At 47.3% G+C, this 27,390-nt stretch overlaps 1 protein-coding gene across 1 annotated transcript in view; it reads left to right on the forward strand.

Annotated features, from left to right (window-relative positions):
* Window positions 1-22,861: 22,861 nt before the first annotated feature.
* Window positions 22,862-27,390, forward strand: part of LOC309793426 (multidrug and toxin extrusion protein 2-like) — a gene marked incomplete at its 5' end in the record, with an annotated part of 50,218 nt that continues 45,689 nt past the window's right edge. The window contains 2 exon segments of the mRNA XM_082603895.1: window positions 22,862-23,038; window positions 23,291-23,392. Coding sequence (XP_082460021.1) covers window positions 22,862-23,038; window positions 23,291-23,392 — 279 coding nt within the window.

The following is a 27,390-nucleotide window of genomic DNA, read 5'->3' on the forward strand; positions in this document are numbered from 1 at the left end:
GTCCAGTGGCTAAGACTCTGCACTCCCAATGCAGGTGGTCCAGGTTTGATCCCTGGTCAGGGAACTAGATCCCACATGCCGCAGCTAAGACCCAGTGCAGCGAAATAAATAAAAAATATATTTAAAACCCCCCAAAAACCCAAAAATCTAAATGCCTGAAGTTCACAGACTCCCTGTTGACACAAATAATCAATAACCAAACTATAATGGGAATGGAAAAGAGTTTTATTTGAGCCAAAGTGAGGACTGTAGCCCAGGAGACAGGCTCTCAGTAGCTCTGAGGATCTGCTACAGAGAAGCATGGTTTTCAGCGCAGTTTTATATCTTGTCAGAACGAACAACATCAAACAAGTCAGGGACACACTCCTTCAAGGTTTCAAAAAAACGGACCAGCAAATACAAAGTGAGCCAGGGTGGCCTGGGCACCTGTGAAGGGAGTCTTACCATCAAAGGAGAAACCAGCACTGGCGTCCCAGAAAGGGAGGCCTTTCATCTTTATTTTTAACATGGACATTCTTTACTTCTGGTCAGTGCACCCTTTTCTTTACAGCAGATGTGCAGTATATGTTGGACAGCACACACAGGCTGTTTGGTTAGTATATAATTCGAGTTAGCTCATGTATAACCAGAATGACTTCCCCCCCACCTCAATATGTGAAAACTTCTTCCATTCTCCCCAAATCTGCAGTTTTTTTCCTCTCTGCAGCGGCCAGGGGCTTCCATCTCCCGTCATGGGCTGCGACTGGCCTTTCTTGTCAATCAGGAGGCCACAGCTTGGAGGAGTCCTGTCCTCAGCCTGGGGCTCTGGCTTACGCAACGCTGGCTCCCAGGATTTGTAATGAAAAATTTAAATGTTCCATCCCTGCATACTTGCTCCACAGCAGTTATTCCTAGAGTCTGAGTACGACATCCCTTTATTCGGGTAGCTCATAAATGCAAGCACTTGCCAAGGCCAGCTCCCCTGCTCATTCGCATGGAAATCCAGACTGAGCTTGTAAAATGGAACAGTCCAGTTGCCTCCTGGGCTTCACTGTTACAAGCACAGCTTTGATGCGAACGATCTTGAAGGTACATCTTTGCCTCTAGCCTTAACTGTTTTAGTAACTATTCTCTAGAAGAGGAAATGCTTGGACAGAAGCATTTTTAAAACATTTGCCACATTACGATCCAAACAGCTAGTTCCAGTTTATATTCTTTTCCAGTCCTGAGTGAGAATATCTATTTCCCCACACTCTTTGCCAGTGTTGGCACTCATCCTGTTTTTGTATTAACTGGACATTGACTGTTCTGTCATAAAAGTGGTTTATGGGACTTCCCTGGTGGTGTAGTGGTTAAGAATCTGCCTGCCATGCAGGGGACACGGGTTTGAGCCCTGATCCGGGAAGATCCCACATGCCGCGGAGCAACTAAGCCCGTGTGCTACAACTACTGAGCCTGTGCTCTAGAGCCCGCAAGCCACAACTACTGAAGCCCACGCACCACAACTACTGAAGCCCGCACACCCTAGAGCCCGTGCTCCACAGCAAGAAAAGCCACCGCAATGAGAAGCCCACGCACCGCAAAGAAGAGTAGTAGCCCCCGCTCGCCGCAACTAGAGAAAGCTCGCGCGTAGCAACGAAGACCCAACGCAGCCAAAAATAAATAAGTAAAATAAGTAAATTTATTAAAAAAAATTTTTTTTCGGGCTTCCCTGGTGCGCAGTGGTTGAGTCCGCCTGCCGATGCAGGGGACACGGGTTCGTGTCTCAACTCTCAACCACTGCGCCACCAGGAAGCCCTGTGGGTTTTTTTTTGGGGGGGGGGGGTTTGTTTTGTTTTTGTTTTTTGGTGTAATAGAGTTTAGTCCTAAAATAAGGAAGCAGTTCTTTACGATTTCTGGGCATCAGCAGAATTTTGGTGAGAAGCAAGGCCGGAACTAGGGTGAGGTGAGTGAGGCATTCTCTGGGGGGTAGGGACACCAAAAACCTCAGCAGTTAAGATAAATTTTTAAAATCCAGTATTTTGAAAAACAAAAATTGGGGGACTTCCCTGGCGGGCCAGTGGTTAACACTCCGTGCCCCCAATGCCCAGGGCACGGGTTCATGCTGCACAGCCCCCCCAAAAAAACAAAAAGCAAAAAAACCCACAAAAGACGACGTGACCCTGCACAACTGCATGACCACTGCACTGCTGCACTCTGGTCTGTCCTGGCAGGCAGGGCTCTCACTTTTCAAAGGAGTCCCTGTACACTACCTGCACCAACTTCTTTAATCCCTTTGTCCATTTGCGTCACCACACTGTCCTGTAGGGGTGCAGCCACAGCACAATTAAACATCAGGTTTTGCTTCCACATCCCAGGAGAAGAGGGGCCGGGACGTGTGTATCCAAAATTCTGAGCAGGATTTCAAGAGCGTCTCTGGTCTTTCCTTATGGGTGAGGCATTCCTCCCAGTAGATTCTGGGCCCTTGGCCTCCATGGGAAGGGCACTGGCTCTTCCTCACAGTGACTTTGCTGTGCGGCCAAGGCTGGAGGGCTTGCGGGGGGAGAAGGGAAAGGAGTGTGTGATCAGCCTGAAGGTGAATCCAAATCTGGGGACTCCACCTCATTCACTGCCTCCACTCCCTTGGTCCCCCCATCCCTCCCCCCACCCCCGTCAGGGTCCACGTCACCCCTGGGCCACCAAAAGCAATAAGGAGGTGACTCTGGTCTCTGGCTACGTGGAATCCGGACAAGGCATCAGCAATCATGCTGTGAGCTGGCTGGCTCTTCCCTTGGGAGCACAGGGATAGAGCCTCCTGGCCTCTGCTTCTCTAACAGCCCTGGGGTCAATCCCAAATGCCTCTAGTGTCACACGTGGCCACAAACACAGAAGCGGCCGCGCCTCCTTTCCTGTTAGACAGTAGATGCTCTGGCGGTCTCAGCTGCCCCCAACCCCAAGTTCACTGCGAGCATCAGACGACGGTTTCCCTTCCTCCAGCAAAGGCGGGGCGGCTCCATCTCTCCTTCTGTAAAGAACACCAGGCCCTGCGGGTGTTGTATTTATTGAGTTAATTGATGCTTCTTGTTCTTAAGCAGACCAGGATAGCGCTCTTTTTTACTTAAAAGCATATTTACTCCCTTATTGAATAGTTTCATCTTTCTTATTTAATAAAAAGGAAAAAGTACTATCCAGAAGCAGGGTCTTAGGACTCCCATGAGATGGACAATGAACCCTTTAACATTATGCTAGAAAACATATCAACTAAAATATGCGGACAATACAGTGACAAGTGAGAATATTAACAAAATGTTAGGTACAATATAATCTCATCTCAAAATTGGATTTGAAGCGACTGGAAGGGGCGGGTGCTAATGTCTTTCTCGATTTGGGCGCCGGATACACAAGTATTTGCCCTTTGTCAAAATTCATGGCTACTTTTCCGGAAGTGTGCTGTCAGCTGAAAGTCCAGTAACATATTTGGGATGTGGATGTAGCCGTTAAAAATCTGCAAAAAGAAATACCGCACATGGAAGTATTAGCAGCGGTTATGTCTGGATGGTGGATGGTCAAAGATTCTAATTTTCTTCCAGGCGCTGTTCTGGCTTTCCTCAAAGACAATGTTTATTTTTATAGTTTAAATATAATAATTGTAAATCAACTATACTGCAGTTTTTAAAAATTGACAAATGCAGTGAGCTGATTTGCAAACTGAAAAAAAATAGTGAAGTCCTTGCGTTTATCAAGCTCGTTGATTAAGTCCTTAGTTTCCCGGCGATGGGAGATGCCCACCGCGCTTTCTGTTTTGGGGATCTCTGGAAGGAGCCGGGGACCCGGCCTCGGCCACGCCCTGCACTCGCTCGCGGCGCCCCTACCCCGGTCGCGCAAGCGCGTGGCGGCCGGCTCCTCCTCCGAGTGGGGGCGGGCGGCGCGGAGAAAGCGCCTGCGTCTCCGGAGCCTCGCGACGGCGCCGCCTCAGCGAGGTCTTTAATGACGCGGACGCTTACGTTTGCTGTGACCTCGTGGCGCAATGGTAGCGCGTCTGACTCCAGATCAGAAGGTTGCGTGTTCAAGTCACGTCGGGGTCAAGTAGGCTTTTTTCCTCTGAAGTGCAGGGGCTCGTGAGCAGCGGAGTGGCGGCCCCACGCGAAGGATTTGGCCTCACGGGGGTTAATTGTCCTGTCAGCTGCTCGGAAAACCCACTCTTTTTCCTCCCAGCGGGAACATAGGGTTGATAGACGCGCAGCTCCTCCCGGGACCGACAGGGGGCGGTGCGTCGGGCCTCGGAGCGACCCCTCCCCGCCCCCACCCCTCCCGCCCCGCCCGTCTCCCCTCCCCCACCCCGCAGCCCCGGGTGACCTCGCCTCCGGAGGGTGTCCCGGCGGGAGGTGGACCCCCCCCGCCCCGGGAGGCGCCGCGCCTTCTGCACGTGACCCCGCAGGTGGCCCTCATCTGACCGCCCCGCGGGCTCAGCCGCACGTGGACGCGGCTGGACGTTCGCGTCCGCAGGTTTGGCCGCAGGTGGAGCCCGCACGGGGGCCTGGACGGCGGCGGGGGCTGTCCGTGCTCCCCCGGGCCCTGGGCGCGGCCTCGCAGACGCGGGGGGCGTCCACACCCGCCGCGGGGACAGCAGCCTCCGGGGGCCTCGGAGCGACGGCCGAGCTCTGCGCAGCCCCGCGGCCCCGAGATGCCCCGGAAGGGGGGAGCCGGGCCTCCCCGCAGGCGCTCCACGTCCTCGCCCCTGACGGTGGTCGCACCCACTCGGACGGCGAGCCCGCTCCTGCGCGGTCTTGCGCGGCTGTCCCCGGAGACCAGGACCGGACCTGTTCCTATGTGGGCAGAAAAGCCAGACAAGAAGAAGAAAGCGTTTGGAATCTTAAATGCCAGGAAACCCTTAAGCCTCCGGTGTTAGTATCTGTGGCTGCAAACTAGGCGCAGATCTGCTGAGGGGACCTGCAGAAAATCAGGGGTCTCAGGAGCTGTATGGCCAGGCCACGCAAGATGGCTCTTCCCTTGCTGTCTGCATGTTCCCCTGCCCGGCCAGGGCCTGTTTCACCTACCCCTATGCCCAGGACCCAGCTGGTGACAGCTTACCATAAGGGCCCCTCCACTGGTTTCCCTGGTAACAAATGAGGCCACCTAATGTAATTCCCCCTAGAAAGGGCCCGCTCCCCTTCCCCTTGGGAGCCAAGGCTACCACCATGTCCTGCCTGCAGTTTGCAGCACACCGTGGGGTGTCGCTCCAGGGCCTTGCTTTAGACGTGTAAGCTCCCCTATCCATTGAGCCATGAATGTCTCTGTTGCTGAGCACACCTGTGCATTCAGAGAAGTCACACGTGGAAAGGAAAAACATGTCAAGGGGTTCCTTGAAGGGGACGGTGAGGGTGCAGGGAGCATGGGTGAACACGTACGTCAGGTTGGAAGAATTGAGGGATTAGGTCCAAAGGGACCAGCCGCTACTTTTGTAAATAACGATGTAAAAAGACTCTTCTGGGTTCCTGCAAAAAGAGGAAACCCCCCAGGACCCACTCTTCCCCCACAGTTGTTCAATTACCCTTGCCTTCAGAAGAGAAAGGAACACGGAAAGACAGACACAGAATGATCTGGTTACAGGAGCTAATCTTACGGAGGTTACTAGAAAACACGGTGAAGGTGATTCTCAAAATGATTTGCTATGCCACTTCGAATAATTTTTATTGCATATTGTCAGTGAAATTTCTGTACGTTATTACCGTCAGGTGTGAGTACATGAGCTGTGCATGAAAGAAAAAATTAACGTGATTTTTAAATTTTTAATAGAATATCAAATGTGTGCAGCACTATTGTATTTATTTTCTTTTAAAATTCTCGTAAATTAAAAACAACAGAAAACGAATTACTAAATAAAATAAAATTTTTTTCTCTGAAAAAAAAAGCAAGTTGCACAAAGTTTATTTTTTTGTGATAAATAAAATGATTGCATTTAATGTCATTTTCTTGAAAACCAAAATTACCAAATTCCTTAATGTTGTATCAAACATGAACAATGCCAGTTCAAGTTAGAGGAAATGTATGCCAACACCAGCTTCTAACAACAAAAATGAGAAGTTAAAGGTTTGTCTGATTTAGGTCAGGTAATCATGTAAACAAAAGAATATTTAAAGTAATTCATTTTATCATTATGCACATTGAAGGAAATCATTATAGACAGAGTTGTTTCCCACCATAAAATTATTTACACCCATTTATTAAGCTAGAAACACCAGCTTGAAAAGGTACTGATATATGCCATTTGTAATCATTTCTCTACAGCAAACAATTGTCTTATGGATGGAACATGTTGAAGGAAATATTGTCTCATAAGTCTTTTTTGTTCTTTGAGTCTCAATCACTAAGAGTTCAAGGGACTTTGAGAGATTCCTGGCATCCTGGGTGGCCTGATGAATGCCTTAAAGTCAAGCAGTGTATCTGTATTCTGAAAATACTCTTAGCTCCATGAGAATGTTGCTTGGGTTGTCTGTTTAGCAACTGATGAATAATCAACTGTAGCTGGGAAAGTTACTTAGTCTCCACTTAATTTCCATTCTCTGCCAGATCTGCATATTAATCTCTTCAGGAATGAAACTACTGTTGCTAGGCAGGTACAGACTTTAAATAACCGAAACTGTGTGATAGCCATGGTGGGAATCAAAACCTGAAATTGACTGATGAGAAAAAAAAAATCATACCCACTGTACAGGTGCGAAAAATGACAGGAGCGTTTTTCAGTTTACACAGTCTGATGCCATATGCACGGCGTTTGGTGAAACGCTCTCAATTGCTCCAAGTGGGTGCCTAGTGGGCTGGGATTTGGATTTTGGAAAAATCTGCCTGGGAAGGAGCAAGGCCTGCCCCTCCCCCTCTGCACAAAAACTTTAAACACACAAAGAATGTAAACACATACTATACATGTTAATGGATACATACTTAATATGTATCCATGTTGGACTGTGCATCAGAATTACACACACCAGCTCTGGGAGAGTGGTTCCCACCCAGGGAATGAGGAGGAAGAGGGGATGGAAGAAGATTCTACTTTAAAAAAATTTTTTAATGAAAGTAGCCAAGACATTAATATTTATTAAATCTGGTTAGAAGTTCATGAGATCTAACTTTTTGAAACATGAGTTTCAGGTCGGCGTTCACTCTACAGGCATAGTCCAAAATCTCCAAGTCAAGAAGTTAATGGATAATTCCCCAGTCAGTAGGGCCCCCAGCATGCTGGCAGAAGTAAATTCTCTCTGAAAAAAATACATCCTCAAAACAGGCCTTCTGGAGGGCGGGGGATGAACTGGGAGATGGGGATTGACCTATATACACTATTTTTTAAAATTAATTTAATTTCTTTATTTTGGGCTGGGTTTTGTCTTTGTTGCTTCATGCGGGCTTTCTCCAGTTGTGGTGAGAGGGGGTTACTCTTCATTGTGGTGAGCGGGCTCTAGGCATGTGGGCTCAGTAGTTGTGGTGCACGGGCCCAGTTGCTCCACGGCATGTGGGATCTTTCCAGACCAGGGCTCGAACCCATGTCCCCTGCATTTGCAGACGGATTCTTAACCACTGTGCCACCAGGGAAGTCCCAACATACATACACTATTGATACTACTACGTATAAAATAGATAACTAATGAGAAACTACTGTATAGTGCAGGGAACTCTACTCAGTGCTCTGCAGTGACCTAAATGGGAAGGAAATCCAAAAAAGAGGGAATATATGTATCTGTCTAGCTGATTCACTTTGCTGTACAGTAGAAACTAACACAACATTGTAAAGAAACTATACTCCAATTAAAAAAACAAAAAAACCAGTCCATCTAGTTTTAGCATATAAAGTCCCAGGCAAAATGTGCTCATAATATATTTTATTTTATTTTTTCAAACCTAGGCTTACTTTCTTTTTTAAAAATTATTATTTTATTTATTTATTTTTGGCTGTGTTGGGTCTTTGTTGCTGCGCGCGGGCTTTTCTCTAGTTGTGGCGAATGGGGGCTACTCTTCATTGTGGCGCACAGGCTTCTCATTGTGGTGGCTTCTCTTGTTGCGGTGCACGGGCTCCAGTAGTTGTGGCTCATGGGCTCTAGAGCGCAGGCTCAGTAGTTGTGGTGCATGGGCTTAGTTGCTCCGCGGCATGTGGGATCTTCCCAGTGCTCGAACCCGTGTCCCCTGCATCGGCAGGCAGATTCTTAACCACTGCACCACCAGGGAAGCCCTCATAATATATTTTAAAAGAAAATAAATCAAGAGAGAATACCTATATACTGCATAAAGAAAGGCACAATAGGGGCTTCCCTTCCCTGGTGGCGCAGTGGTAGAGCGTCCGCCTGCCGATGCAGGGGACGCGGGTTCGTGCCCCGGTCCGGGAGGATCCCACATGCCGTGGAGCGGCTGGGCCCATGAGCCATGGCCGCTGAGCCTGCACGTCCGGAGCCTGTGCTCCGCAATGGGAGAGGCCACAACAGTGAGAGGCCTGCATGCTGCAAAAAAAAAAAAAAGAAAAAAAAGAAATGCACAATAGAGAAAGTAAGGATTTTAAAAACAACTAGAGGGGGAAAAAGGATTATTTTTAAAAAAATAACTAACACTTAGACTGAAGCAGAGTTCTCAGCAGCAACGATGGAAGCCAGGAAAAGTGCACTAATAATTCCAAACTACTGAAAGAAAGTAACTTCCAACCTACAATTATATACTTGGGAAATTATCTTTCAAGAACAGAGATATTTTCAAGTAAATGAAACCACCAGCATCCCTCCCTAAAGGACTATGTGAAGGATGTAATTCAGGAAGAAGGAAAATGACCCAAGACAATGGTCTGGGAGGCAAGGACTAGGACCAAAGAAAATGAAAAACACTGGGTAGAGCTAAAAGCCGAGACCATAAAGAAACAATAGCGGGGCTTCCCTGGTGGCGCAAAATGTTAGTTAAAGATTTGGGGAGGGGCTTCCCTGGTGGCGCAGTGGTTGAGAGTCCGCCTGCCGATGCAGGGGACACGGGTTCGTGCCCGGGTCTGGGAAGATCCCACATGCCGCGGAGCGGTTGGGCCCGTGAGCCATGGCCGCTGAGCCTGCGCGTCCGGAGCCTGTGCTCCGCAACGGGAGAGGCCACAACAGTGAGAGGCCCGCGTACCGCAAAAAAAAAAAAAAAAAAAAAAAAAAGATTTGGGGAGATTGGTTCAAGATGGCAGAGTAGAAAGACGTGCGCTCACCCCCTCTTGCGAGAGCACCGGAATCACAACTAACTGCTGAACAATCATCAACAGGAAGACACTGGAACGCACCAAAAAAGATATCCCACATCCAAAGACAAAGGAGAAGCTGCAATGAGACGGTAGGAGGGGCGCAATCACAATAAAATCAAGTCCCATAACTGCTGTGTTGGTGACTCATAAACTGGAGAACACATATACCACAGAAGACCACCCACTGGAGTGAAGGTTCTGAGCCACATGTCAGGCTTCCCAACCTGGGGGTCTGGCCACAGGAGGAGGAATTCCTAGAGAATCAGACTTTGAAGGCTAGCAGGATTTGACTGCAGGACTTTGACAGGATTGGGGGAAACAGAGACTCCACTCTTGGAGGGCACACACAAAGTAGTGTGCGCATCAGGACCCAGGGGAAGGAGTTGTGACCCCAGGGGAGACTGAACCAGACCTACCTGCTAGTGTTGGAGGGTTTCCTGCAGAGGCGGGGGGTGGCTGTGGCTCACCGTGGGGACAAGGACACTGGCAGCAGAAGTTCTGGGAAGTACTCCTTGGAGTGAGCCCTCCCAGAGTCCACCATTAGCCCCACCAAAGAGCCGGGTAGACTCCAGTGCTGGGTCGCCTCAGGCCAAACAACGAACAGGGAGGGAACCCAGCCCCACCCATCAGCAGACAAGCAGATTAAAGTTTTACTGAGCTCTGCCCACCAGAGCAACACCAAGCTCTACCCACCACCAGTGCCTCCCATCAGGAAGCTGGCACAAGCCTCTTAGATAGCTTCATCCACCAGAGGGCAGACAGCAGAAGCAAGAAGAACTACAATTCTGCAGCCTGTGGAAGGAAAACCACATTCACAGATAAACAAAATGGAAAGGCAGAGGACTTTGTACCAGATGAAGGAACAAGATAAAACCCCAGAAAAACAACTAAATGAAGTGGAGATAGGCAACCTTGCAGAAAAAGAATTCAGAATAAGGTTAGTGAAGATGATCTAGGACCTTGGAAAAAGAATGGAGGCAAAGATCAAGAAGATGCAAGAAAAGTTTAACAAAGACCTAGAAGAATTAAAGAACAAACACCTAGAAGAATTAAAAAACAAACAGAGATGAACAATACAATAACTGAAATGAAAAATACACTAGAAGGAATCAATAGCAGAATAACTGAGGCAGAAGAACAGATAAGTGACCTGGAAGACAGAATGATGGAATTCACTGCCACGGAACAGAATAAAGAAAAAAGAATGAAAAGAAATGAAGATAGCCTAAGAGACCTCTGGGACAACATTAAACACAACAACATTCGCATTATAGTGGTCCCAGAAGGAGAAGAGAGAGAGAAAGGACCTGAGAAAATATTTGAAGAGATTATAGTAGAAAACTTCCCTAATATGGGAAAGGAAATAGCCACCCAAGTCCAGGAAGTTCAGAGAGTCCCAGGCAGGATAAACCCAAGGAGAAACATGCCGAGACACATAGTAATCAAATTGACAAAAATTAAGGACAAAGAAAAATTATTGAAAGCAACAAGGGAAAAATGACAAATAACATACAAGGGAGTTCCCATAAGGTTAACAGCTGATTTCTCAGCAGAAACTCTACAAGCCAGAAGGGAGTGGCATGATATATTGAAAGTGGTGAAAGGGAAGAACCTACAACCAAGATTACTCTACCTGACGAGGATCTCATTCAGATTTGATGCAGAAATCAAAAGCTTTACAGACAAGGAAAAGCTAAGAGAATTCAGCACCACCAAACCAGCTCTACAATAAATGCTAAGGGAACTTCTCTAAGTGGGAAACACAAGAGAAGAAAAGAACCTACAAAAACAAACCCATAACAATTAAGAAAATGGTAATAGAAACATACATATGGATAATTACCTTAAACATGAATGGATTAAATTCTCCAACCAAAAGACACAGGCTCGCTGAATGGATACAAAAACAAGACCCATATATATGCTGTCTGCAAGAGACCCATTTCAGACCTAGGACACATACAGACAAAGTGAGAGGATGGAAAAAGATATTGCATGCAAGTGGAAATCAAAAGAAAGCTGGAGTAGCAATACTCATATCAGATAAAATAGACTTTAAAATAAAGAATGTTACAAGAGACAAGGAAGGACACTACATAATGATCAAGGGATCAATCCAAGAAAAAGATATAACAATTATATATGTACCCAACATAGGAGCACCTCAATACATAAGGCAACTGCTAACAGCTATAAAAGAGGAAATCGACAGTAACACAGTAATAGTGGGGGACTTTAACACCTCACTTACACCAATGGACAGATCATCCAGACAAAATTAATAAGGAAACACAAGCTTTAAATGACACAATAGACCAGATAGATTTAATTGATGTTTATAGGATGTTCCATCCAAAACCAACAGATTACACTTTCTTCTCAAGTGCACATGGAACATTCTCCAGGATAGATCACATCTTGAGTCACAAATCAAGCCTCGGTAAATTTAAGAAAATTGAAATCATATCAAGCATTTTTTCCGACCACAACGCTATGAGATTAGAAATCAATTACAGGGAAAAAAACGTAAAAAACACAAACACATGGAGGCTAAACAATTCATTACTAAATAACCAAGAGATCACTGAAGAAATCAAAAAATACCTAGAGACAAATTACAATGAAAACACGATGATCCAAAACCTATGGAATGAAGTTCTAAGAGGGAAGTTTATAGCAATACAAGCCTACCTCAAGAAAGAGGAAACATCTCAAATAAACAATCTAACCTTACACCTAAAGGAACTAGAGAAAGAACAAACAAAACCCAAAGTTAGCAGAAGGAAAGAAATCATAAAGATCAGAGCAGAAATAAATGAAATAGAAACAAAGAAAACAATAGCAAAGATCAATAAAACTAAAAGCCGGTTCTGTGAGAAGATAAACAAACTTGATAAAACTTTAGCCAGTCTCATAAAGAAAAAGAGGGAGAGGACTCAAATCAATAAAATTAGAAATGAAAAAGAAGTTACAATGGATCCGCAGAAATACAAAGCATCATAAGAGACTACTACAAGCAACTCTATGCCAATAAAATGGACAACCTGGAAGAAATGGACAAATTTTTAGAAAGGTATAAACTTCCAAGACTGAACCAGGAAGAAATAGAAAATATGAACAGACAAATCACAAGTAAGGAAATTGAAACTGTAATTAAAAATCTTCCAACAAACAAAAGTCCAGGACCAGATGACTTCACAGGTGAATTGTATCAAACATTTAGAGAAGAGCTAACATCCATCCTTCTCAATCTCTTCCAAAAAAATTGCAGAGGAAGGAACACTCCCAAACTCATTCTATGAGGCCACCATCACCTTGATACCAAAACAGACAAATATACTACAAAAAAAGAAAATTATAGACCAATATCCCTGATGAATATAGATGCAAAAATCCTCAACAAAATACTAGCAAACAGAATCCAGCAACACATTAAAAGGATCATACACCATGATCAAGTGAGATTCATCCCAGGGATGCAAGGATTCTTCAATATATGCAAATCAATCAATGTGACACACCATATTAACAAATTGAAGAATGAAAACCATATGATCATCTCAATAGATGCAGAAAAAGCTTTTGACAAAATTCAACACCCATTTATGATAAAAACTCTCCAGAAAGTGGGCATAGAGGGAACCTACCTCAACATAATAAAGGCCATATACGACAAACCCACAGCAAACATCATTCTCAATGGTGAAAAACTGAAAGCATTTCCTCTAAGATCAGGAACAAGACAAGGATGTCCACTCTCACCACTATTATTCAACATAGTTTTGGAAGTCCTAGCCATGGTAATCAGAGAAGAAAAAGAAATAAAAGGAATACAAATTGGAAAAGAAGAAGTAAAACTGTCACTGTTTGCAGATGACATGATACTATACATAGAGAATCCTAAAGATGCCACTAGAAAACTACTAGAGCTAATCAATGAATTTGGTAAGGTTGCAGGATAGAAAATTAATGCACAGAAACCTCTTGCATTCCTATACACTAACAACGAAAGATCAGAAAGAGAAATTAAGGAAAGAATCCCATTCGCCATCGCAACAAAAAGAATAAAATACCTAGGAATAAACCTACTTAAGGAGGTAAAAGACCTGTACTCAGAAAACTGTAAGACCCTGATGAAAGAAATCAAGGATGACACAAAGAGATGGAGAGATATACCATGTTCTTGGATTGGAAGAATCAATATTGTGAAAATGACTATACAACCGAAAGCAATCTACAGATTCAATGCAATCCCTATCAAATTACCAGTGGCATTTTTTACAGAACTAGAACAAAAAATCTTAAAATTTGTATGGAGAAACAAAAGACCCCGAATAGCCAAGGCAGCCTTAAGGGAAAAAAATGGAGCTGGAGGAATCAGACTCCCTGACTTCAGACTATACTACAAACCTATAGTAATCAAGGCAGTATGGTACTGGCATAAAAACAGAAATATAGATCAGTGGAACAGCATAGAAAGCCCAGAGATAAGCCCACGCACCTATGGTCAACTAATCTATGATGGAGGAGGCAAGAATATACAGTGGAGAAAAGACAGTCTCTTCAGTAAGTGGTGCTGGGAAAACTGGACAGCTACATGTAAAAGAATGAAATTAGAACCCTCCCTAACTTCATACACAAAAATAAACTAAAAATGGATTCGAGACCTAAATGTAAGACCGGACACTATAAAACTCTTAGAGGAAAACATAGGAAGAACACTCTTTGACATAAATCACAGCAAGATCTTTTTTGATCCACCTCCTAGAGTAATGGAAAGAAAAACAAAAATAAACAAATGGGACCTAATGAAACTTAAAAGCTTTTGCAAAGCAAAGGAAACTACAATCAAGACGAAAAGGCAACCCTCAGAATGGGAGAAAATATTTACAAACAAATCAGTGGACAAAGGATTAATCTCCAAAGTATATAAACAGCTCATGCAGCTCAATATTAAAAAAAATAAACAACCCAATCAAAAAATGGGCAGAAGGGCTTCCCTGGTGGCGCAGTGGTTGAGAGTCCACCTGCCGATACACGGGACACGGGTTCGTGCCCCGGTCCGGGAAGATCCCACATGCCGTGCTGTGGTTGGGCCCGTGAGCCGTGGCCGCTGAGCCTGTGCGTCCGGAGCCTGTGCTCCGCAACGGGAGAGACCACAACAGTGAGAGGCCCGTGTACCGCAAAAAAAAAAAAAAAAAAACTGGGCAGAAGACCTAAATGGACATTTCTCCAAAGAAGACATACAGATGGCCAAGAAGGACATGAATATCTGCTCAACATCACTAGTTATTAGAGAAATGCAAATCAAAACTACAATGAGGTATCACCTCATACTGGTTAGAATGGGCATCATCAGAAAATCTACAAACAAATGCTGGAGAGGGTGTGGAGAAAAGGGAACCCTCTTGCACTGTTGGTGGGAATGTAATTTGATACAGCCACTATGGAGAACAGTATGGAGGTTCCTTAAAAAACTAAAAATAGAACTACCATACGACCCAGCAATCCCACTACTGGGCCTATACCCAAAGAAAACCATAATTCAAAAAGACACATGCACCCCCAATGTTCATTGCAGCTCTATTTACAATAGCCAGGTCATGGAAGCAACCTAAATGCCCATCGACAGACAAATGGATAAAGAAGATATGGTACATATATACGATGGAATATTACTCAGCCATAAAAGTGAAAGAAATTGGGTCGTTTGTAGAGACGTGGATGGATCTAGAGACTGTCATACAGAGTGAAGAAAGAAAGAGAAAAACAAATATCGTATATTAATGCATAAATGTGGAACCTAGAAAAATGGTACAGGTGAACCTGTTTGCAGGGCAGAAATACAGACACAGGCATAGAGAACAAATGTATGGACACCAAGCAGGGAAAGTGGCGGGGGTGGTGGTGGTGGTGGTGGGATGAATTGGGAGATTGGAATTGACATGTATACACTAATATGTATAAAATAGATAAATAATAAGAACCTGCTGTATAAAAAAATAAAATAAAATTCAAAAATTCAAAAAAAGATATAAAATTTTGAATAATAAAATTAACAATGTTGATCAAATGGACACAGAACTCTGCATACAATAATTAGAGAGCAACGTTCTTGAGCCACACGAAACATTTTATAAAAATGTGATCACCTTCTAGATTATAAACTAAATCTCAACAAATTTCAAAGCATATATATTACTCAGGTCACTTTCTCTGAGCCAATTACGATGAAGCTAGAAATCAGTCAGAAAAAGCTTACCAAAATTAGGGTATTTAAAAACACTTCTGGGAGTTCCCTGGTGGTCCAGTAGTTAGGACTTGGTACTGTCACTGCCAGTGGCCCCTGGTTCGGGGAACTAAGATTCCACAAGCAGCGTGGCTCAGCCAGAAAAAAAAAAAAGAAAACAGTTCTAAGTAACTTCCTAGGTCAAAGACAAAAGCAAGCGTACACTTAGACAATTAAAAAAAAAAAGTATAGGGCTTCCCCGGTGGTGCAGTGGTTGAGAATCTCCCTGCCAATGCAGGGAACGCGGGTTCGAGCCCTGGTCTGGGAAGATGCCACATGCCGCAGAGCAACTGGGCCCGTGAGCCACAACTACTGAGCCTGCACGTCTGGAGCCTGTGATCCTTAACAAGAGAGGCCACGACAGTGAGAGGCCCACACACCGCAATTAAGAGTGGCTCTGGCTTGCCACAACTAGAGAAAGCCCTCGCACAGAAACGAGGACCCAACACAGCCAAAAATAAATAAATAAATTTATTTTTTTTTTAAAAAGTATAAACATTGCAAAGGAGCAGATAAAACTACTGTCATTATTTACAGAAGATGTGATTGCATAACTGAAGGACCTAAAATGGCTGAAAAATTACTGAAAGCAAAAGACATCAGTTAGATGGTGAAATACGAAAGTAATGTACGGAAAACTGATAGTTTTTATAAAAGACACCAACAACTAGTTAGAAGGAATAAGGTCAGAGAGGGCAAAGGTGGGAACCAAATGCTTCACACGCATTTTTATGATGTTTTGATTTTTTGCCACAAAGTGAATATACTGTCTCATCCAAAAAAAGTTATTCACCCGGGTGGATGCTGTAGGACACAGGAAGACCTTCCCAAGGACACTTGGGCGTGGACAGTTTTTAATGACAGGGTGTTGGGCAGGCGGGAAGTGCAGACAGTAAAAAGCCTCAGGGACTAAGGGACCCGGGCACCTGAGGGGCACAGGCAGAGAAGACGTTTCTAGAACAAAACTTCTGACATCTGTGTCTAGGCTCTGGGATGGGAGGCCCCTGGCGGTGGCTTGTGTGGGGACAGGTGGAGCAGATGAGGGCTCCTCTGGAGGCCCCTGCATGACCCCGTGGGTGACTTCCATATGTCACAGGTGTGACCTGTTGTCCCTGACCCCGTCCTAACGTGACATCTCTCCTGGGTCTCCCATTTGTGACGTCGACGTTCACAGCCCCCTCTGTGTCTGACCCAGTGTATGACCTTCCCCTGTGATGCCTCTATGCACCGGTCACTGTGACCCTTGCCCTCTGGCTTCCAACTGAGTTTGGCTGGTGTGGAGGAAGGAACTAGAAGGTGTGAACAAAAATGCAGACCAACCAAAGGGGACCAGCAGAGGCTCTTCATGCCCAGCTGTGTGTGTGTGTGTGTGTGTGTGTGTGTGTTGGGGGGTGTGTGTCAGCCACTAGCACTGGAACCTGTCAGAGACTCCAAGGTGGGTTGAGGAGAAGGAAGGATTCATGGTGGGACAGAGGGGAGGCTCAGTGCTGCCCTGCCGGAGGCTGCTGGCCTGGGGGTGCTGGAGGCCAGCTGACTGGAAGTGGGGTGTCCTGTGTGCTTGGTCAGGGGCCATGTCTGCCTTTCTCTGGCTGGTCCTGAGTTGGAAACAGGGACAAAAATTAGGGAAGCTGTCAGTTGCTGATGCAGGCTTGGACATTTTGGGTCAATTATTGCAGAAGTTATTATTTAGCTTCTTGGATTATCCCTGGAGATAGGGATCTGGCCTCTCATGAGTCTGACATAGGCTGGCTCCTGGGTTGTTTATTATAGGTAAGGGGTTGGCTTTCTGGGCAGGTTGCTTTAGATTGTGGGTCAGAGTTCTATTTTTGTATATAGTCTGAGCACTGTGACCACTGTTCACGTGTATATTCAGGCTCTCCCAGCTTGGAGTTTCTGATTCTGCTGTGGGTTCACTCTTGGCCAAAAGAACTCTCGTCACCTGGGGTCTCCCTCTGGGTCCTGTGCGGGTTAATGGGGCGGAGTTTTTACGGTACTTTGAGACCGGCGAGGCTTCTCCCATCCTCCACTCCCACTCAACCACTCCTGTGTAGTCACCTCTCTGGGGATAATCCTGCCCTGGGATCTACTGAAGTCAGAGCAAGTCAGGTCTTACATGAAGTTCCGAGGGAGGGAGCATCAGTCCTTTACAGGGCTGGCGACACGTGCATTTTTGGGGGGTGGGGGGACGTGCCATGCGGCTCGTGGGACCTTAGTTCCCCGACCAAGGATTGAACCCAGGCCCTTGGCAGTGAAAGACTGCCGAGTCCCCTGGACCGCCAGGGGACTCCCAACATCTGCAGTCCCCTTTGGTGAGTAAAATGGGGCATAGTAGTTTGGAAGTACTGTTAGCAAGTATCAATAGTTTGTCTTTGAGTATTTCCTTATAATTGGCAGTTTTCTTTCTTTTTTTAAAATTTATTTATTTATTTATTTATTTTTGGCTGTGCTGGGTCTTAATTTCTGTGTGAGGGCTTTCTCTAGTTGTGGCAAGTGGGGACCACTCTTCATCGCGGTGCGCGGGCCTCTCACTATCGCGGCTTCTCTTGTTGCGGAGCACAGGCTCCAGACACGCAGGCTCAGTAGTTGTGGCTCACGGGCCTAGTTGCTCCGTGGCATGTGGGATCTTCCCATACCAGGGCTCGAACCCGTGTCCCCTGCATTAGCAGGCAGATTCTCAACCACTGCACCACCAGGGAAGCCCTGGCAGTTTTCTTAAAGCCAAATGTTGTGGCCAAAAATAGCCTCTGAATGTTTGTTCTGAGATCCAGAAACCTGGAAGGTGGCCTCAGGGGTTTCTGGGCTTCCTGGAACCTTCTGGAAACTAACAGGGAGAGCAGGGTGGAGGTTTCTGGCTCACCATGGGCTCCACCTCAGCCGTGAAAACAGATTCTCAGAAGTACTTAGGAGAAACACACCCCAGGGCGGCTGTTTTTCCACTGAATTAACCTCTATTAAATATTTCCACTTCCAGGTCTGTGGTTAGGGATCATCATCTGTGCTGTCTCTCAGGCTGTGTGTTTTCTAGGCTTTATTGCCCGGCTAAATTGGAAAAAAGCCTGTCAGCAGGTAACTACGCTCGTTGCTGTCCTCTCCTGAAAAACACACAGATCCAGTTTTACCTCTCTCTCCCTTATTTTGGAAGGTTCTTTTCTCTTTTATTATAAATGCTACTTTTTTGTCATTGTTGTTTTATTTTATTATAGTTGATTTACAATGTTGTGTTAATTTCAGGTGTACAGCACAGTGATTTAGTTATACACATATATATATATATATATATATATATGGGGGGTGTGTGTGTGTGTATTCTTTTTCAGATTCTTTTCCCTTGTACAAAATATTGAGTATATGTCATTGTTTTAACTGGACTTAATTCAGATGTGAAGGGCTGGTGACCCTGGCTTTATACCCCTTTGTTTATTCATCAGATAGAAAAACAGGGGTCTCTTTTCTTGCCTGGGTCCTATGCTAAACTTCCGCCTCTATTCCTGAAAAGCCAATTTCAGGACAAGCTTTAGACCTGGAGAGAAAGGTGGAATGCCATCACATTTATCCTGATATTTATCCTGTTTTTATGTCTCCCAGTGTTTCATTAAGATACCTGTGGGCATCTTTGTCTGTAAACTTCCTAGGGTCAGTGTAGGGTGTCAGATAGGTGATAGAGAAAAGAGGCAAAGGACGAGGAAGGGAGAATTCTACAGGATCCTGGTCCCCGACATGCCATCATCTTTTTTCCATCCAACCTTCCCCACCCACTGACCCCACGTCAATCGTTACAAAAGATGATCCTGTACTTGTTAACTAGAGAGGCTCCCATGTTACACATCAGTTAAAGAAAATGGCTCCACTGGGGAATTAAGCAAGTGTTTGATGAGCACTGTGGTGAAGCCTGTGGATTGACTTGTCTCATTTTCTAGGCTCAGGTACATGCCAATTTGAAACGAAATGTGGTCCAGGACAGGACTGCTGCTCTCTCCCAGGACCCACTTGGCCCGTATGACACAGCTGCCCCTGCTCTGGGGACAGGCCTGTCTAGGTGTTCACAACTAGATTTGCTGCACTGAGCTCCCACTTAAATAGGGCAATAATGTCTCAGAAACAAATGATAAGGAACACCTGATTTCAGGTAAACAGTTGAAGTCTGTTTGCTTTTTTTTTAGTTTTTATTTTTGGCTGCGTTGGGTCTTTGTTGCTGTGCGTGGGCTTTCTCTAGTTACGGCGAGTGGGGGCTACTCTTCGTTGCAGTGCGTGGGCTTCTCATTGTGGTGGCTTCTCTTGTTGTGGAGCACGGGCTCTAGGCGCATGGGCTTCAGTAGTGTGGCACGTGGGCTCTGTAGTTGTGGCACGCGAGCTCTAGAGCGCAGGCTCAGTAGTTGTGGCGCATGGGCTTAGTTGCTCCGCCGCCATGTGGGATCTTCCTGGGCCAGGGCTCGAACCTGTGTCCCTTACATTGGCAGGTGGATTTCCAACCACTGCGCCACCAGGGAAGCCCCCGAAGTTTGTTTGCTTTAATTGCAGACACGGACACACTGCTACAGATCATTAAAAGCTGCAGGTGATCAATTCAGTACTGATGCAAGCATTTCGGGTATTTTCCTTATTGTTACTCTTCTGAGGCATCCTGAGACTAAATCTAGGTCTGGGTCACTATCCTGCCTGGTACTTAGCAGGCCCTCTGGTGGGAAGACTCGCATCTCTCCCCAGTGCTGTGAACGGCCTTGAATCATCTCTCAGGTCATCTTTCTCCTCCACTGGCCTTATTCTCTTTCTGAGATGCTAATTCGATGAGTGCTGGCCCCTTGAACATTTCCCCGAAGACTCTTAACCTAAAGAGCTACCTTATTTGTTGCATTACTTGGTGGGGCAGAGCCCCTGAGGACCCCAGCTGACCGCAGCGGGATCCAGTCCGTGTCTGTGGGTGAGTGGACAGCACCTGACATAGGATTTCCTTTTATCTCCATGGTAGCAACTGCTTCTTGAATTACCATTCTCCCAGCTAGTAGTGCATACACGCATCTCCTTTTATACAGAAGAAAAACACCCTTTTAAGGCACTGAGTTCCTTTTCATCTCCAGCAGGCCCTGGAAACCATGGAGCAATGTGGATAAGAGATGTTGAAAAAAAAGAGGAGGGGCTTCCCTGGTGGCGCAGTGGTTGGGAGTCCGCCTGCCGATGCAGGGGACACGGGTTCGTGCCCCGGTCCGGGAAGATCCCACATGCCGCGGAGCGGCTGGGCCTGTGAGCCATGGCCGCTGGGCCTGTGCGTCCGGAGCCTGTGCTCCGCAGCGAGAGAGGCCACAACAGTGAGATACCCGCGTACCGCAAAAAAAAAAAAAGAAAGAAAGAAAAAAGAGGAGATTCAGTCGGATCAGCAGACATGCCAGGAAAAGGGTCTTGAGATTCATCCAAGGGCTGCGTGGAAATTATCTGGGAGACAGCTGGTGCTGTGGCGAGGGCTTCTGCTTTTTGGGGTCATTGTCATCTTGCTGGTGGGGATTTTAGTGAGAGTCTATATCAGAATTCAGTGATGTGGCGAGACAGAGAGAGAGAGAGGGAGAGAGGGAGAGAGGGAGAGAGGGAGAGAGGGAGAGAGGGAGAGAGGGAGAGAGGGAGAGAGGGAGAGAGGGAGGGAGAGAGAGAGTAGGCCAAGGGATGCTTCTGACCTTACCAACAAAAATTCATTGGCCTAAACGTGGCAGTTCGTTTTCAGTTAACGTTATTCAGCTGTGCCCATGGAGGTCAAGAACTGAGAGTTCCAAGATATATTTTCTGATGAAGAAAAGGAAGGAAGGGAAAAAGTACGTGCTAGTCCAAAACAACGTCTGGAAGATTACATCCACCACCATGTCAACCAAAGACCACTGTGTACCAGATGCATCGATGTATGGCTTTGTATATTTCTTCTGCTTACTGTTTTTTTTTTAGATACAAACCCATACACCAAGGACTTAAGGATTCTTACTATGTGAATTATTTAAAATACATTTTACAATGTATCTTCCCTTAGATTATTATTCAGCGGGAAACGACATTTGTTAATATTCATTTGGTACCAAGGGTAATAGGCATGCTTAACAAACTTAAAAGGGGAGAAGACAGATTACCAAGAAGAAAGGAGTCAGGTGGCATCAATTAGCATGCTTCCTGTCAAGGGCCTCTCTTAACACGGGTTTGGATTGACATGTTGGCAGGCGCAGGGAGGCATTGTTTCTGAGTGGTGGGCATCCCATAGAGAGAAATACAGGCTTTGAAGAGCTAATCCAGGCAAACTGGAGGGAAAAATCAGACCCTTTCCTATTTTGATAGAAGGAAGGGTTGATAAAGTTGGAAGGCAACAAAAATGAAAAGAGTGTTCTAGGAGAGGGGAGGATGGGGTCCTGGGCAGGCCCTGTTCGTCTTGTTTGGGCCTGTCCTCGTCTTAAAAAAGCTGCAGGCTTTTAGTGGCAGAGACGCGGTATATCCAGAAGGTTTTGTGCGGCCCCATCTCAAAAAGATGAGGTTTTAATGAATGCGCTCTTCTCCTTGGCCTTGGCAATTATTGGGAAAGTCTTTGAAGCTGTGAAAATCCAATCACTGCTAACTCCTCTTAGCGGGTGGGAGGGCGAGTCAACAGCGGCCTTGGATTAAGGGGTCATTCTTGCCTGCCGCCTTCCCGGGCTAGCTCCAGCTGTTAGCTTAGCAAGCCTTCCTACCTACTAAGCACGCTGCGTTCTGGGGTGGATACAAACTGCTAGGCGTGGCGAACAGATAATGGAAAAGATGAGAAAAGGTAGCTCCTTTGAGTGAAAAACACCCCAGGGCAGATTTCGGCGCGGGGAGGTGGAGGTACTCCCTAAGGCATCTCCACCCTCAGCGCTTCATTCCTCTTGGGTCAGTTAAGTGGAGGGTCACCTTCCAGGGACCAAGACGAAGGCTGCACCCAAGGTGGCCCTCGCGGTGGAGCCCCAGCAAAGCCCCCGTCCCGGCTTTTCGTTCCCTCCCCACCGGGCACGGGGGCTCGTCCTACCCGCTGCAAATTGCGGGCGGCTGGGAGCGCAACACCCCGGGGAGTAAATTCTTTGACCCAGTCTGGGGGGAGACATCACCCGGAAACCAGCGAAGGCTAACTCGGCCCCCCTGCACTGTTCCCACCTGCCCCTTCCGCGCCCCCCCACCAAGGCCGCCCCTCCCCTGAGTCCCCTGGGCCACGGAAGGCGGGGGCCGGGTCGGCGGCGGTAGGGGGCGGGGCGGGGCCTCCCCACCGCCAATCCCGCCACCGCCCGCCGCCCCGCCCACCCAGCCCCTACCTTACCCGGCCCACCGCCCCCGCCGCCTCCCGCGCACTCCCGAAGCGGGCGCGCCCGCCGCCGAGCGCCTCCCGCGACGGCATGGAGACCCCCGCCGCCCCTGTGCCGCCCGCCGCCGAGAGCCCCTCGTCCGCCCGCGATGGCGCCCAGAGGCCCGGGACCCCCGGCTGGCGCAAATGCCTGCGGCCTCTGCGGGGCGCGCTGCCGCCCGACGTGGGGCGCGAGACGGCGGAGCTGGAGGCGCTCGCGGGCCCAGTGGTGAGTGCGCGGCCCCTTGCCGCCCTCCCCGCGGTCCCTCTCCCTGCGGTCCCCCCGTCCCCCGCGGTCCCTCATCCCGTGGTCCCTCTCCCCGCTGTCCCCCCCCCGTCCCCCGCGGTCCCTCATCCTGTGGTCCCTCTCCCCGCGGCCTCCCCCGTCCCCCGCGGTCAGGCCGGTGGACCCGTGCCGTCCCGCGCCGTCTCGGGCGGGAGGGTCGGTGTAATGCGCTGTCCTTCGCTTTCCTCACCCCAGTTCCTCGCGCAGCTGCTCATCTTTCTCATCAGCCTCGTCAGCTCCGTATTCTGCGGACACCTGGGCAAGGTCGAGCTGGATGCGGTTACGCTTGCTGTCTCGGTAGGTTTTTACATTCTTTTCTTCTTTTTTTTGGGGGGGGGCGCTGAAGACTTGGAAAAGCCTGGAATTTGAGTTGTGTGATGTCTGACATCTGCACCTTCACAGGGTCGGAGCTTGACCTGGGGGTTCCATTATCCTATCGTTAGATTTGGAAGGAGACTGTGTCAACTACTTAGAAAAGGTGTTCTCCGAACTCTCAAACCATCCCATGGTGACCGACCTCTAATTGGTCTGGGGACCAGGTATTGCAAAGAATTCGTAGCAATGAGGCAAACTCTGCTGGTAGAACTAAAAGAACTGCATTTTTTTTTCTATTATGAAGTTAAACCAGATAACATATCTAGAACTAGGTTGACTGCTGTTAGTTTGAATTACACAGTTCATTAAGGTGGTGCTATTTCAGCCTTGTAATAAAGTGTCTCCCTTCCACCATGGACTGAAATTACACCCCCTTTGAAGTCCCTGCACTTTTGCTGGTGATGTAGTGGAAAGCTGACTCTCTCCTGCGTTTCGTCCATGCTTTCAAAGAAGGTGAAAAGCTTCTCCAGCTGGTAATGGCAGGTGGTGTTTCCCAGTCTCAGAAAATGCCCCTCCTGTTCCCACCCAGGTGGGTAGAGCCCTAAGATCATGGCGGGGCCACAGAAGTTTTCCTTATGGTTGAGACCACCTTGGTATATGGAATCATACATTTTATTTACAGGTCTATTATTGGGTGAACCCGTTTGGTAGGTTGCCTTTTCATTTTGTTGATGGTTTCCTTTGCTGTGCAGAAGCTTTTTAGTTTCATGTAGTCCCATTTATTTTTGCTTTTCTTGCCTCTGATTTTGGTGTCAGGTCCAAAAAATCATGCCCAAGACTTGTTAAAGGAGCTTACCGCCTAAGTCTTCTTCCAGGAGTTTTATGGTTTCAGGTCTTATGTTCAAGTCTTTCACCCATTTTGAGTTGATTTTGTGTATGGTGTGAGATACGGGTCCAGTTTCATTCTTTTGCATGCAGACTCTCCTTTCCCAGCACCCAGTTTTGGACAACCTATCTGGTACACCATCTGTACTTTTCCTTGTTGATGATCTGTATGTGGCCTCTTCTGTGTTCACTGACAACCTCAGGACCTGAGTGCTTGTCTCCTTGGGTGTGTGGGTCCCCCTCCTTCCATCTCGCTGGCTTCCAGGCCCCCCAAATGCACATCGGGCCCCACACCCTGCACATTTCCAGCCCTCTGCGTGCACCCACAGCAGAAGCTTTAAACTTTACACTTCCGCTCACCACCCTTTATCCCTGGAGCCCTGTCGAGTCCCCACACCCTTGCTGCCTGTCCTTTGCCCTCAAGGGTGTTTCCCATGCTGGGATCCCTCCATCCTCACTCGCTCTGCAGCCCCTGCTTGGTCCCCTCCCAGAATCCAGGGCCAGTCAGTGCCTGATCCCCACCCCTTCCTTCAGCCCTGCCACCTGGATCCCCATCACTCTTCTCTCTCTTTTTAAAATATTTATTTATTTATTTATTTATTTATGGCTGCATTGATTGGGTCTTTGTTGCTGCGCGTGGGCTTTTCTCTAGTTGCGGCGGGTGGGGGCGGGGGCTACTCTTCCGTTGAGGTGCGCGGGCTTCTCATTGCGGTGGCTTGTTGCGGAGCACGGGCTCTAGGCGCTCGGGCTCAGTAGTTGTGGCTCATGGGCTTAGTTGCTCCGCGGCATGTGGGATCTTCCCGGACCAGGGCTCGAATCCGTGTCCCCTGCATTGGCAGGCGGATTCTTAACCACTGCGCCACCAGGGAAGTCTCTCATCACTCTTTTCTTTGAGACCAGCCTTCTACCTGGACTCAGAACCATCCTTTCTCCTCTAGCCCCTTCCCTTTCACTAGTGCTACTGAATTTAGATAAAGTATCCAAGTCTCTCCTTGTGCAGCCCCCTCTCTGGCCTCTATCCACTTTCGCTCTTTGCCAGAAAGTCTACACTGCGTCTTCATTTTCCTTTTCTCCCCATTGCAAACTGACCTCTATTTCCCCACTGTTCCATTTAACCTACTCTTCCGAAAGTTGCCAGTGACCCACCCCCCCCCGCCCCCAATCTCCAGAGAACTTGCCCTCACCTGGCCGCCTTCCCCCACCTCCCTCCTGGGAACTCTCCGCACCTGCCAGTCCTCCCTGGTTCCTCTTCTGGTAGTTGTGCTGCTTCTTCTCTTCCCCTACTCCTTTGTTTGTTGGGGACCATCCTGTCCTGGGAGCACCCTACACACGGCCCCGTCTGCATCAGTCAGCGAGCCCTGCTGCCTTAATTGCCCACATTTCTTAAAATCACTTTTTTTCTGTTTCCGGCTACTACACTTGCAGCTTGGCCGTCATCCCTCCTGCCAGCCGCAAGGCCTCCCCTCCTCCCGCCCTGACTGCATCCTGCCCTCCCCCATCCTGCAGCTAGAGTCGCGCCCCTCCCGGCTTCTGACCTCCGGGCATCTCAGCCCCCTGCTTGTGGTGCCCACTGCTTTCTGTTAGCTGCATGCGGGGTCCGGGTGTGTCTGCCTAGACAGGGCTGGGTCACCTGCACAAAACTGTCCCTGAGGACTCCCAGGCAGCCAGAGCCCCCACCTCCAGGCTGTGCTGGTCTGTCTCTGCCTGCTTTCTTGTGATTGGCCAGCTCCTATTAACTTTTGCTGAGCCTGGTACCAGCAGAGATGCAGCCCCAGCAGACGTCTCAGAAATGCGTAACTTCGGAGACCCGAGCAGCCAGCCGGCTCTCACCCAGGCGTCCCCTGAATGTATGTTTCTCTTCTCAGCTCTGCACCTTTATGTTTTCCCACCTGTAACATGGTGAGGGTTTAAAGCATGATGATTGTGTATGCCTGTAGAATCCCACGGTGACTGTTTTTTCATTTATTTCACCAAAACTATTTTCAAACCTATCTTGGGAGGGGAATTCAGATTTTATATGTGTTTTTTGGTGATTCTTTCCCTCTTTCTGTTTTTCCCCTAAAGCACTCAATGATAAGAGGGTAACGGAAGAGTTCCTAGTTTTTGAAGTAAAAATAAAATAGGAATACACCCAGCAAGGACCTACTGTACAGCACAGGGAACTATACTCAATATCCTGTGATAAACCATAATGGAAAAGAATCTAAAAAAGAATAGATACATATGTATAAAAAGGAATCACTTTGCTGTACACCTGAAACCAACACAACATTGTAAATCAACTATATTTCAATAAAAACAAAGATTTGGTGTGTGACTAACATGAAAAAAAATAATAATACAGTAAATACAAACCTAAAATTATACAGACAGGCTTGAAAAGGGCATGTGGGAAGGTGGCTATGTTCCAAAGTCAGGCATTTGTGTGGATAAGGTCTTAGATAAGGGGGTCTGTGCCTGTCTTCTCGGGCAGTGGGTGGCCAGACTTTTGCTTTTAATCAGCTGTTAAATTGTAACAAATTGCTAGGGAGACAATAGGCTCGTTTCAAGAAGACTCTATTTATGAAAGCCAGGCCCAGTTAGAAATTTTTTTACCTTGTGAAAAAACTCAGGATATAGTATGAGAGGGTTTACAAAAGTGTTTGGTTTTAAAAGAAAAGGACATTTCTATACACCCACCTTGTTCCACAGAGCATTTGAGTTGGTTTATAAAAATACTTTCAAGGCAGATAGAGTCGGGTCCAAGACACATGGATGGAAGAAGACGCAAGGTGGGGTGGTGGTGACGGCATCTGAGGGGCTGCAGATCTGCTCCGAACTCGCCACCCATGTGGTTCCCCCAAGTGTTCCTGAGCCATCTCTCAGGGAAGAGCAGCTTTTCTTGATGCTGAGTCATAGGGAGTTTCTCTTGTAGAGTTTCATAAAGTGGACACCCTGATGTGGAAGCCCGTGTCCTGGATAACATGCTCTGAGATACAGTAGCAGTTCCTGCGCATCTTTTATCACACTGGCTGCTGGGAGGGGAAAGTGTGACATCAGGGCTGGGTTGGCAAAAGCTTGTTGACTTTAACCAAAGCCGTCTCTGAATAGTAACT

This window comes from Mesoplodon mirus (assembly GCF_964341445.2).
Source record: "Mesoplodon mirus genome assembly, chromosome: 18".
Classification (NCBI taxonomy): Eukaryota; Metazoa; Chordata; class Mammalia; order Artiodactyla; family Ziphiidae; genus Mesoplodon; species Mesoplodon mirus.